At 35.6% G+C, this 13,188-nt stretch overlaps 1 protein-coding gene across 1 annotated transcript in view; it reads left to right on the top strand.

The window, feature by feature from the left end:
* Positions 1–10,558, top strand: part of PTPRK (protein tyrosine phosphatase receptor type K) — a gene marked incomplete at its 5' end in the record, with an annotated part of 136,273 nt that extends 125,715 nt beyond the window's left edge. The window contains 5 exons of the mRNA XM_019661220.1: positions 2,378–2,509; positions 2,644–2,769; positions 5,437–5,600; positions 6,139–6,274; positions 9,039–10,558. Of these exons, the coding sequence (XP_019516765.1) occupies positions 2,378–2,509; positions 2,644–2,769; positions 5,437–5,600; positions 6,139–6,274; positions 9,039–9,092 (612 nt within the window). The remainder of the gene's footprint in view (positions 1–2,377; positions 2,510–2,643; positions 2,770–5,436; positions 5,601–6,138; positions 6,275–9,038) is intronic.
* Between the last annotated feature and the right edge of the window lie 2,630 nt (positions 10,559–13,188).

Here is a 13,188-nt window from a genome sequence, read left to right as displayed (position 1 = left end):
ACAGAGCAACATGGAAGGAGACTTTTAAATTATGTCTTTAGCCACCTTGCTTTGGTTACCTTAGAAAGAAGCAAGTAGGCTATCAAGGCTCAGAATCCTTTTAAACAGTTTTATCACCTTCTTTTATACACATTTCTAGTTTTTGCTTTTTAGCCTTTGGAATCATAGTAAGAAGAAATTAGAAGCCAAAGATCATTCCTTTGTGACTAGCAATGAAGTTTTCTAAGTTGTCAGCTCCTGTTGTGTTTTCCAAAGTTAGCTTCCGGTAAGAGACTTAGGAAAACCCACATTCTACTTCTGAGACTAGTCTTCTAACCAGTGACTTGGCTCCTTTTAATGCTGCAGAGCAGAGTAGTCCAAACGCAAGCTCAAGTGAAAAGTGCCCATTCCTGCTGTGACCAGAGCCTTGCCTCGTCATTAATCATTTTCACTGAAATCACATGGATTCTCATTGTACCATTTCTTCCCATTTTAACTGTCTGGAAAGGTAAATATACTAAACACAGAGAGAAGACACTCAAGACCTTTATGCTTCTGAGTCTAGATTTGGAATGAAAAAAGGATGAGTGGAAAAGGGGAGGAGGAAAAATATTGATGCCTTTCATTTTTGTCTTTGGCATCTCTGTCAAATTTTTCTTGATTTCCATGGTGTTTTCCAGTTATTATGAAGACTGAACCTTGTACTTTACTTATTCCTACTCTGCTTCATTCTCTATGATTCAACAAAGATACATTTCATAGTAGAAACTGCCCTGTGGATTTAGTGGTATAGTTGGGGCTTCAGAAAAGGAAGTTTTGATTTGGCTTATGAGAACAGGGCTCATTGGTCAACACTGCCCCCCTTCTCTTTCCCTTCTTTCCCCATAATTAGTGCTATAGACCCTTTTGCCATGCCTACAAAGGTTCAGAGTAAGGCTGAGGATTCTGTGATTTAAAAGCCTTAGATGCATTCCTGTACTTACAGAGCTTTGAAAGAAGTAGAAAATCTAGTCTTTCCTTGCTATCATCTCCTCTTCTTCCATCTTCCCGCCCCTGTGATTCAAAAACTAAGTTAATAGCTATCAGCCTCCTTTGACTTACCCTCCCACAGAGCAGACATTTCATTAGAAGGAAAGCTGATTTCTTCTGATCCTTTCTCATGCAACTTCATATCTTTCTTAGGAGGGACTCCCTCGATCTGCAGATGGGGCTTTGTAAGAGGTTGAGGTCATTTAGAAGCAGCCAGGTGAATTAGCATCTCCTCACATTTATCCTACAGTCCTCCATGGAGGGGAATGCCATGATTGGCAACAATTTCCAAATGGTAATAGGATCAGTGGAGTTCAAGGAGCAGTTTCTACACTGAGGTTAAGCCTCTTACAGGACTTAAAGAGAGGGTTGAATGATGCAAGTGTGTTAGGAGATCGCTGGCAATTTTTATCAGCATTAAGAAAGTCTATCTCAGGTAACTACCTAGTTATTTTATTTTATTTTTGGAAAAATTATTATTTGAAGTTATTACATAGAAATATGCATTTCTATTTTAGTGTAGAATGGCTATTGGCAGAACAAGAGATTGACCAGACCAGATGAGCATCATCTTTTCTCCTGGAAAAAGATAATTTATTGTGTCCCAAATGAAGGATCACTTAGCAAATGAGGAGTCATTTCCTCTTTGATGGGGCCAAGGAGTGCATTGGTTTCACTCTTTGGTACTTGAAAATCTTTAAAGAATTAAAGCCATCATTGTATTTATCGATATACATGAGAAATGCCAAGACAACTAAGGAAAGTGGTTTCACTATAAGATGTACAGAATGGGCTCATAATATCCATATAATGTGACAGCACATGAATTTGAGGCATATGTGCTTTTTCTTGTTTGGAGTAGAGTAGAGCCAAGCAGCTGATTGATGATTGATAGAAAGGGACATACATACACACCAGGGAATTTTATGCCTACTTTGCCTTCAGCCTCTCAGGCTGATTACCTTTGGAAACCTGCAACAGCCTGACAGGTACTTCACGGAAGATCTTAACCTCAAAATGTTCTTTAGTTTCTTCTTTTGTATTTGTCCTGTATTTACTTTTCTCAACAAAGTAAAACTTAAATTCTTGACTTGAATTGCTATTGAAACATCAAAGTATTAGCATCGGATTGACTAATTACTAGTTCCAGTACATTCCCGTGGTCCAAATCTGTTCACTCCATGCCTTGTACAGCAATCTGGCTCCATCTCCATGTGAAGCTATTATGTCTTACTGGTCCTACAGTGAAGTGGATTGAATCTGCTTATACAACTGATTGTATTTTTTAAATCCCAGAATCCTTGGCTTTACCTCTAATCCTTCACAGTATAAGTTCTTATGTTTCTCCATCTACCTTGTTTCTTCACAGAGCTACAGGCAGCCAGCTGCCTTCATCGTCACACAGTACCCTCTGCCAAACACTGTAAAGGACTTCTGGAGATTGGTGTATGATTATGGCTGTACTTCCATTGTGATGTTAAATGAAGTGGACTTATCCCAGGTTAATGGCTATGGGTTGCTTTTGTGTATTTATACACAACTTAGTAATGTAGTAATAAAAATGCCAAAATCTGCTTTATACAATCCTAGTTTAAAAAATGATGCTCTTTTTCCTTCAAAACATTCATTGTCTAGGGCTGCCCTCAGTACTGGCCAGAAGAAGGGATGCTACGATATGGCCCTATCCAAGTGGAATGTATGTCTTGTTCAATGGATTGTGATGTGATAAACAGGATTTTTAGGATATGCAATCTAACAAGGGTAAGTCGCTGTTTAATCATTCTAACTAACCTGATCCAGACTAGGTGGAACACAACATGACGGGGTATAACTCCATCCAGACAACATGGAAAGTAGAATTAGTAGCATTATATAATGAGTCCCAAAGTTGGTAATTATCTTATATCTTAGTACCAGAACAAAAATGTACTCTAGACACAGGAAAGCAGAAACACTGGAAGCTAAGTTTCCTGCTCAATTGCTGGACTAATGTATTCCACCTGAAAATCTAGATTTGGACGCACTGACTTAATTGAGTTGGATTGTAAAGGCTCTTGAGCACACATAGATGTATCTCCACGTTGACTGCATGTTATAATCATATTGACATCCAGCTCAGAAAAAAGCATGTAGTTAAAAAATTAGAATGCAATAATAATAATGACAGAGAAGGAGCTTTACCTCAAGGGGGAAAGCTATGTCAGATCAGCCATTATAGAAGGGTTTCATGTCACTATTCCAAGTCCTGTGTGTAAAGGAGAATCCAGGCATGAAGGAAAAGGTAAATCACAGGCATCATTGATTCATCTCCCACCTACCATTGTATCTTTCTAACTGTTCCAGCATCTCACTCTGCCCTGATCTGTGGATAGAACCAGTGCTGCCACCACTGTGCCCTTTCCCAGGAGCAAAGTAGCAACTGTGTCCCCCAGGAGTCTTTATTTTCTGACTCTTCATGCGCTTTGCACTAAATGACAAATTAAGTTTGGGGTCTCTCCTTCAAAAAAAAAAGTATTATTAAAAACTGATTAGATTATGAAACCAAATAGCAAGCCGACTTTGAAAACAAAACATTAGTAACTTCCATAGAATTATTCTCTTTTTTAAAAGAAATATAACTCTGTTTTTTTAGAGCGGCAGCTCCATGAATGTGTATTATGTTAACCGTGTGATAGGATCATCATATTTCAGTGTTTCTCATATCAAAATGGGTGTATGTGATTCTAGTTAATAAGTATATATATATATATATATATATATATATATATATATATATATACAGAGGATAAAATCCTATCCAATTCTATTGCTCATTTTAGTGGAGGAAAAAAATAACTTCAGTCATGTCATAATATTCATGCATATCTTAGATGTTAATTTAAATGAAACCTCATTATGTCTGCACATCTGTTACATTATGGTCTAGTAATATTTTAGCCGAGAAACCATAACTGCTAAACTAAGAAAGTAAAACTTGTCTGCAATTGAGCCATTTACATGAAAAATATTCTAGGAACAGGAACTGAAATCATGTTACATTTTTTTTTTGTCAGCATATTTGTTTGTTTATCCTCCTCTGTATTTGGTGTTCTGGTCCGTATTATTAGTGCAGGTCTTTTTTTGGTTTTTTTGTTTGTTTGGTTTTTTTTTTTCCTGTTCCCAATCTCATTATTTAATGTCATCCGCTTCATTAAATCTTTAGTATACACCAACAAGAAGTTGGGTGTTGTACGAGTTAGGTCCTCATCCTACAAAAAGATGCATGAGCCATATGGAGGCTCAGATCTGACGCCGTACAATATGGCTTACTCATGTACTGCGTATTCTCCCTTAACAGTTTTATTTGAGGGTGTCAGGTTTTATGCATTCATTCAACAATTCTATTCTTTGGAACTTTTTTGCTAGGTGAAGTACTACAGAGTTTAGGGGAAAAAGAGAGATTTTTCTTGTGCTTAAAGAATTTATATTTTATCAAGGAACAAGCATTAAACAACTAATTGTATATTCAATTTTTTACAAACATGAGTAATTCTACAGAGAAAAAAAATACAGAATGCAAAGTGTTTGAGTGATCTGAAATAGCTAAGTGATCAGAGAAGACTTTTTTGAGGTAGTGATATTTAAGCCAAAATTTGAAGAATCAGTAGAAACTATTTGGGGGTGGGATAACCAACTATCCTGCTTTACACAGGACAGAGAGGTTTTCAGGACACATATGTTTCTGTGCTAAAACCAGAAAAGTCCCAGGCAAACCCAAAACAAGTTGGTCACTATTTAGAATTGAGAAGGGCAAGCAAGAAGTAAATGTTCAAGACAAAAGGGAGTGTATGTGCAAAGTCCCCTAGGCAATAAATTACTTGATAAATGAATTAAAAGAAGGCCAATGTGTTTGGCACTGGAATAGTGTGTTAGAGTAGAGAGAAGTTTGAGGTAGGAGGTGGAGCCAGATTATGTAAGGATTTGTAAACTATGGCAGCAATTTGGATTTTATGCTAAGATCATTTGGAAGCCATTAAAGCAGAAGAATAATAAGATCAAATTTGCATTTCAAAATAAGCATGATGCCTGCAATAAGAATGATTTGGAAAGAGATCCAAGTTTATTCAGGGAGATCAACTAGGAGGTAATTATCATAACTTGTGACTGGGAGTGCAATGAAGTCAGTGGTGATAACGAAGAAATGAATTTAAAAGTTACTTAAGTATAAACATAAGAATTGATTACTTGATGGTGGATATGAGGGAGAACCTTGCACGAAAGGATAATTCTCATGTTTCTTGCTTCTGTAACTTAGACTGTTTCTACACGGGCATGTACGTATTTAGGACATATAGTCTCTATCGAAGGTAAATGTCATTTATATCATGGTGTCAACTTTTTAGTAAAATTCCTATTCCAACTTACATGAAACTTACTTTTCCTTCACAGCCACAGGAAGGGTATCTGATGGTACAGCAGTTTCAGTATCTAGGGTGGGCTTCTCATCGAGAAGTGCCTGGCTCCAAACGGTCCTTTTTGAAACTGATACTGCAGGTGGAAAAGTGGCAGGAGGAATGTGAGGAAGGGGAAGGCCGGACGATCATCCACTGCCTGTGAGTATGGCGGCGTGGCATGGCCATAGAGGGGAGCCTTGGTGTTCATTTTCTTGTTAGCCTTCATGTTTTCTATGCTAAAGAGTACCTGGCTCACATCTTATGAGCCTCCACAGATATTAAAACAGCATCCCTGTCTCCTAATCCTATAATTAACTACTACCTAACTTTAATTTTTGTATGTTTTTAAAAATTGATTGTTATATAGTTTTTATATGATTTAAAGTCTTTGGAACACTATCCTGAACCACTTTTCTGATTTACAGTTCACAAATCTGTCAAAATCACGTAGTATCTAGGTTGGGGCAATCTCTGCCTATTGTATATGCCTAAGCACAAGCTACTGAGCTAACATCATCTTCAAGTGTCCTTCCTCTCTGCCCTGTATCCATACCTGCACACATAAGAAGTAAATGAAGACACAAATTGACAAAAATGAAAAAGATAATATTTTCTTTTCCCAAACATGTATAATTGTATGACCTGTGGTCACCAAAAGCTTCAATCTAAAATGCCTTTGCTTTCTCTTTGGTTTCAGAAATGGTGGTGGGCGAAGTGGTATGTTCTGTGCTATAGGGATTGTTGTTGAAATGGTGAAACGGCAAAATGTTGTCGATGTGTTCCATGCGGTCAAGACACTAAGGAACAGCAAGCCCAACATGGTGGAGGCTCCGGTAAGTCAGTCTTAGAGGTAGAAGGGAGCATAGAGGTTAGTCAGTCATTTACCTACTTGTGATTTGACTTCATAGGCACACAAGGAATCAGATGTGTAAATGAGCTTTTGTGGGGACTTTCCTGCCTAAATGATGAATTGCCCAGTATTCCCCTTTACCCACATAACTTAATCACATATTATATAAACTGCTAAGGATGAAGAGAACTCTTTTCACTTAATTTGGAAATTGCATGACTATTTTTTTTTTCCTCCCTGTTGTGGGCAATAAACATTTGCTACAGTAAAGTTTGGTAAATGGCTCTATAATAAGAATAAATCCTGCTATCTAGGCTTTATTGTTTATTTTTATTTCTTAAAGCATACTGAGTTAACTGATAAAACTAATCTGAGAGATATATTCATAAATCACATCAGCACTTTAGACATCTGATGTTTTTAAAGGGCAAGTGAATTTTTTTTTTTAGTCATTATTTATAATTCTTCATTTCTGGCCAAATTATAAAATTTTAAGCTTTTGTCATTGACAAATTTTAGCTTTTGTCAGTTATAGAGCATAGTTCATATGATGTTACCTGAACTTGCCAGCACTCATAAAATCAGAACATGGCTTATAAAATAAGAACAGATGGGTATTTGTATGTGGGAGTGTATCTGGGTGAAGTTCTATGAAGAATCAAGAAAGACACTTCTCTAGCACATTTCACTTTTAAAGAGAGATGTCTGTGGGTTACACTTGTGCATGGTGGGATAAGGCCAGGAGCAGCTGTGTAGTTTTATACTCACAGAAAAGTAAACCAGAAAAACCAAGGCATCATTGTTGCTTGCCCTACATTTATCAAGATGATCAGATAACCAAAATGAGCAATTTGATAAACCTTTAAAGTATTTTCACCACTTCCTGCTCATGGATTGTTCACACAAGACGTGTGTTGCTTCCTGAGACAAAATCTGAAGGGTTACATTTACACCCTCTCACTTTTAAGAGCTACAACATGCATTCTCTCCTCTTCTACAAGTCCTCAGACCCCCTCTACTTCACCTCATTCCTTAGGTTATTGTAGTTGTCCAAACGAGGTGATGTTGGATTTGACTGGGGTGTTTGGCAATGGAGATAGAATAAGGGGGGTGGATTTGAGGGATTTTTGAGGTAGAACTGGGGTCATCGTATAAAACGGATGGGTAGTGGTTATGTCTTTAAACTCTGTAGTGCGATGATTTCTTATGTAAACTCTGCCTCTATCTTAAAATCATCAATGGGGTCACTTCTGACCTCAGAATTCAAATTTACCTCCAAATTTCACTTTCATTTTCTACCATTACTTTAAAAAAAATTCTATGGTTAAACTCTGACATTCTAGAACATTCCAAAGAGTTACTAAATATTTACCTTTAATTCATGTCCCATGAATCCAGACAAAACTCCCCACCCTCGGGTTTATGTTTAATCAGGGTTAATTATTATTTCTGTGTGGTATTCACTTGAGGCTGACAAGTCTGGTAAGGAAATTTAGACTGTAAACCAAATTGCTAGAAACTGATTAAAGAGACATAACTGCATTCAAGCAGTTTTTGGTTCTTCAGATGCACTTGTCACAGAGATAGGCTAATTTAAATCATGTCTGCTTGATAATTAGGGTAAGATTGATAAAGACCTCTTGGGGAAAGTTTTTATTACCCTAGTTTATTGCTGAAGACACCTGGAAATTTACTTTAGAAATGATATGAGTTTTTCATTATTCTCCAGTTCAGGCTGAATTTTACCTACTTGGATTGAACTGGAAAGTTTTTAATGAATTACATGTTGTCAAGTCATAATTTGTAGCACAATCTCTGATTTTTTTTTTAAATTCTTCACAATAAAGTAACACATAGATAAACTTAGATGAAAGGCAGTTTAAACTCATTTTATTGCTAACCAAATTGTTTGAAATATATTAAGGTGACAAGAATAAATTTTCAGATATAAATAAGGTCCAAAAAATTTAAGAACAGCTAACCATTTTGAAATTACTTGAATACTGTGATGGGCCAAAAACTGTCAAATTAAGAATTTGGAATTGTGAAGTGGCAGTTTGAAATGACTGGCTTTTTTTTTTTCTTTTCCTTTTTACTCCTATGGAAAAATATCTGAAGTGTGGGAAGAATATTTGCACTTAGTCACTGTAGCATTATTTATAATAGAAGAAAACATAATTCAATCTAACAGTCATAGAATCTATATATTAGACTTTTATGTAGTATTTAAAGAGGTGTTAAATAATGTGGGGAAAAGTTATATAATGTTATACAAAAAACAATAAAATATAAAATTACATTCTCAAATTTATGTATAAGACTATATTTATTCTAATGTAATTATTATTTCAACCATGCATAAAAAAAGACTGAAGCAAAATAACAATTTTTTTCTGATAATAGAATTATAAAAAGTCTTTTTTATGACTCTTTGTATTTTTCTATATTGGGAGAATTTTCTGTAATAATCAGGTGTTACAATTATAATCAGCTTTCAAAATACTGTAGATTTTTTTAATTCAGTAGAAAATAAAAAGCAAAGACAACATATCTTTTTACATCATTTCTTTTTCTTAAACAGCAATTTAAATGTAAAATATGTATGCCCAGATATTCAACTTGTATATGGAAAAATAATTCGTAATTCTTGAATAATCTAAATTGTTTGCTAAGTATTAATTTGGTAGCTATTATTCAGCATTGGTCTTCCTAACTTTCCTCAACCCTTTTGTGTTAACATCTTTCAGGAGCAGTACCGTTTCTGCTATGATGTAGCTTTGGAATACCTGGAATCATCTTAGCTGGGTGAGACCTCAGCATCCAGACAGAAACCTTTTCCTCTGTTGAGCCAGCTGCTGTTGTACCTATTACACCTGTGCAGAAAGATTTTAATGTGGGGGGCGGGAGACTTTTCCATTTGAGAGGTGAAAGTATTTTTCTTATGGAGTTGTGTATCTTAATAAAAAATGACTCAATTAGTTTCTATTACTGTATGAAAGCATCCACATTTCGTGCCACATAAATTATATTTAATAAGAACCAGATTCAAATGAGACTTATCAGTGTTTGTACAGTGAATTGCAGCCGTTTTTCTCCTGGTTTTGCTAGCGCAGCCACCACATGTTGCATGAATTAGTACTTTCTATGTGGCATTTTTCTCCCTTTTTTAGATAAAAGATGTTAACTCTTTAAAGGAAGAAGAAAGAAAAGCTGTGCAAATTCATAGTAAAGTTCATTTTCTTATGTTTCAAGTGTAGCAGATCTCTATATAAATATATAAATATATATAACTGGCTTATTTTCTCTTAATGTGCAATGATGGCTGGATCATTAAAAGTTCTTTTTAGAAAAACAAAAAACAAAACATAAGCCAAAGACTCAAGTGTAAATATGTCTATATGGAGAAAGCACATTATATTTATTGGTTACTGACATTCCTTTTTTTGATGGCTAAAATACTACCACCACAATCATTTTTTTTTTGAAGAAAGCTTTTTCTTTCACTAAAATCAATTGTAAACGATTTTTGTAGATTATTTTTTGTATGTTTTAGTGTAAGTAGAGGATAAACTTTTTATTCATAAATCAGGAAGCAGTGCTCTTTATAGTGATTCTCTTGTGTACATGCTTGTGAATTAAATTGATGTAAAACACCTTGGCAATTGGGTCTTTATTAATATAGGACCAAATTAAAACATTTTGCTGAAAATGTATAATTTTTCACAATTTCACTAGTTAAAGAGATAATGGTTTGGTGATCATATATGAGAATCAAACACATTCAAAGGCCTTGCTGGTGATGCAATATTGAACATAGCCTTTAAGCATCATTTAAATTTTAAAGGCATTGATTTTTCAGCCTATGACCAAGCACTGGTCAAGAAAACAAAATGGCAACATTTATAATTTCAGGGTCAAGCTTTAGCAAACTGTAAACTGTCAAGGTGATAAAATGTTTTGCTTTTGTTTTTGTTTTCATTTTTTTGGATGTTTACATGCACAAGCTTCAGGTTCTGACCATAGAAAGTGTGGACAAATCAATGCCACATTCCTGTTTCGTGCATTGTCGTGGGAGTCTCAAGTGAACCTTTTTAAATGTGGTCTAGTCCACGTTCTCCCTGTAGCTGTAAGTAACTTCACATCACCAGCTTGCAGTTTATTATTGACTAAAGCATTCCAGTATCCTCTTTCTAGATTGCCAGTACATGACATGGTGCTTATAAAGATTGGATTAAAGTAAGAGTGAATAAAGTTTTTATAATTACAACAGTTCTTGTTTGCACATCATTTTCTCCTAATTTTCATGTCTTCACTTCCAAATACATACCCAATTCTCATCGATACAGACCACAAAAATCCTATTAGAAGTAAAACTAATGTCTGAGCACACTAATTTCTTTTATTTCAATTTTTAAAATTGAATTTCAAAAAGTCCATATGAGTGGAGAGGAAAAAGGCCAAGGCATTGATATTAATTGTTTTTTGAGTATTTGTGTTTGTATGTCACTGTCCTTTCATATGGGATATATTTTCTTATTTCTTCTTTATAACAAACTTGACAAATAGTAATGATCATCCCTATTTTGCTGCTGATGAAATTGAATTGAAGCTGAGACCATAAATGATTTGTCAAACGATTCAAATCTAAGTCAGACTTAGCAGCTCACTGTCTTCCACTAAACACACTGCTTCCCTGATGCATAACAAGGAAAATTTGGCACTTCATTTTTATTGTTCCTCATTAATCGATTTTCTCACAAAGTATTAATCATTATGGGCATCTTTGAACTCCATTTGCTGTGTACATTATTAGAACATTTGTGACTTGTATTAGTAAGAATTTAGATTAAAAGACTTGATCTTTTTCTAGAAAAACTAATTTCCATTTAAACATGGATGCATTTAGCAAAAAATCTACAAACTTACCCAAGATTTCTTCATGCAGTCATGTTTGTGATGTAAATTCCATGAAGGGTTCTGCTTTGGTGCATGACTCTGATTTCATTTTTATTCACATTATTGCACCCACACACCATCAAAATCACCACGAATACCATTGTCCACAAAGCTCAGAGGTCCAGTCCACGTGGCTTCCAAAATTCAAGCAAAGAACAAAAGGAGTCCTCTTTCTAACAGGAAATGAAAATATTATGCTTTGCTTGGGCACCACAGAGACCAGTTCATCAGCAGAAAGTTGGGAGGGGAAGGGGTGGTAGATCTGTTTTTCTCAAAACTCATATTCAAAAAGTCATACTTTATACTCTTGTGGAGCGCCCTGAGTAGTCCCATGCATCACCATGCCCCACTCAGCTATGTCCCACCGGGCAGGAAATGTCCTGGCAGAACTCTTAAAAAGTTGCTATGCTCTTCACAGTTAATGCCTACTGTCTCTATGTCACTTATTTCTTAATTGGCTGTCAAAAAGTTGAATTATAGGGATCCCTTTCTTATGTGCAATCACTTGAGAAATGTTGGAAGTATATCAGCAGAGACACACAAGCAACTGGGAATTTATGAGTTTTAACTAAGTACTCTTGAAAATAAGTGTTAGCCTTCTAGTCTGAGCTGCCTCTCCTTTTTCTAATATTTAGTCTTTGGAGAAAGGAAAGGTTTTTGCATGAATGTGTTGCTATGTCACAGCCAAATGACCTCTGACATTGAGAGATAGAAAGATAGTTTTACCTGGATAAGGAGGGAGAGGAGACATGTTTACCTCTGGACTGATATGCTAATGTGCTCATTCAGAATTCATCTTATTAAAAATCTCTTGATTCCAGGTACTCATGTAATGACCTTGGAAGTCTGACATCAACTTCCACTCAAATCTGCTCTGTTGCCAGAAAATGGTATAGATATAAAAATAAGTTCTTGGCATCTAAAAAATTTATTAGACACCAACAAATATTAAAATGCAGGAGATACATTACTGTCCATAGCTCAACTGGAAATGTGAGATAGTCTTAGCTTTGGAAGATGGCCTTTGAGATTTGCCTAACTTTTATAGTGGAGTGACATATACACATTCACATTTAATTTCTAGGCACTTCAGCAAGAATTTCTTCTTCATAACAAAATAGCCAAATATCAATATTTTGTCCCATATCCCAGTGTAATATGTAGAATATTTATAAAATATGTCTATAGTCAGAAACTCCACAACCTTCCTGGATTCATTTCAGTGTTTTAGTAAACATCCCTATTGAAGGTAGGGGCAATATGCTGTTTTATTCAACACTATCCTAAATAAAGATAGGAGACAGTTGGCTGTGCCTCCTGTAACAATTTCTACTTACACATTTCATAAAGTCTCACCACACCATAGGGAGGCTTAGAGTAAGAGAGATAGGAATTTGCTCACAACCCTGGTCTATGAAAGCAGCCTGCTGAATATTAGAATGTCATCACTCTGGAACTAAAGAGAAAAGCTCTGTCTTGGGATCTACTTTAAGTAAACTATATGTAGTTTCCTGAATATAAATTTTCCAAAAATCGATGGACAGATGCATAACACTTCTGAACTTCCAACTTCCTGCAAAATGAATTGAAATGCTAACCTGGAAGAAAAACACCAGAGAGACACTTGTTAAGAAATCCTGTGCATTGCTGTGTGGTATGGTCTAAGAGACAAAGTCAAACTGGAAAAGCAGAACAAACAAGATCTTTCTGGTTTCTACTTGGTATTTGTTGAAAAAGAGGAGATGCCTGCAGGGAGGGCCAGTGGGTGCTGTGATTGAAGGAAATGGGCCAGGTATCTTTCAGAATGGTCACTCAGGTGTATAATATTACACATATGACGACAGACATCCTTAGCTGGTGCATTTTCTAGTAGGGATATTTTTCATGTCCAGAAAAATCTGTCTCCCATTCTAATTAAAACACATATCTCTCCTGGCCCAT

This window comes from Hipposideros armiger, unplaced genomic scaffold (genome assembly GCF_001890085.2).
Source record: "Hipposideros armiger isolate ML-2016 unplaced genomic scaffold, ASM189008v1 scaffold_340, whole genome shotgun sequence".
Classification (NCBI taxonomy): Eukaryota; Metazoa; Chordata; class Mammalia; order Chiroptera; family Hipposideridae; genus Hipposideros; species Hipposideros armiger.
This window is presented reverse-complemented; position numbering and strand designations above follow the sequence as displayed.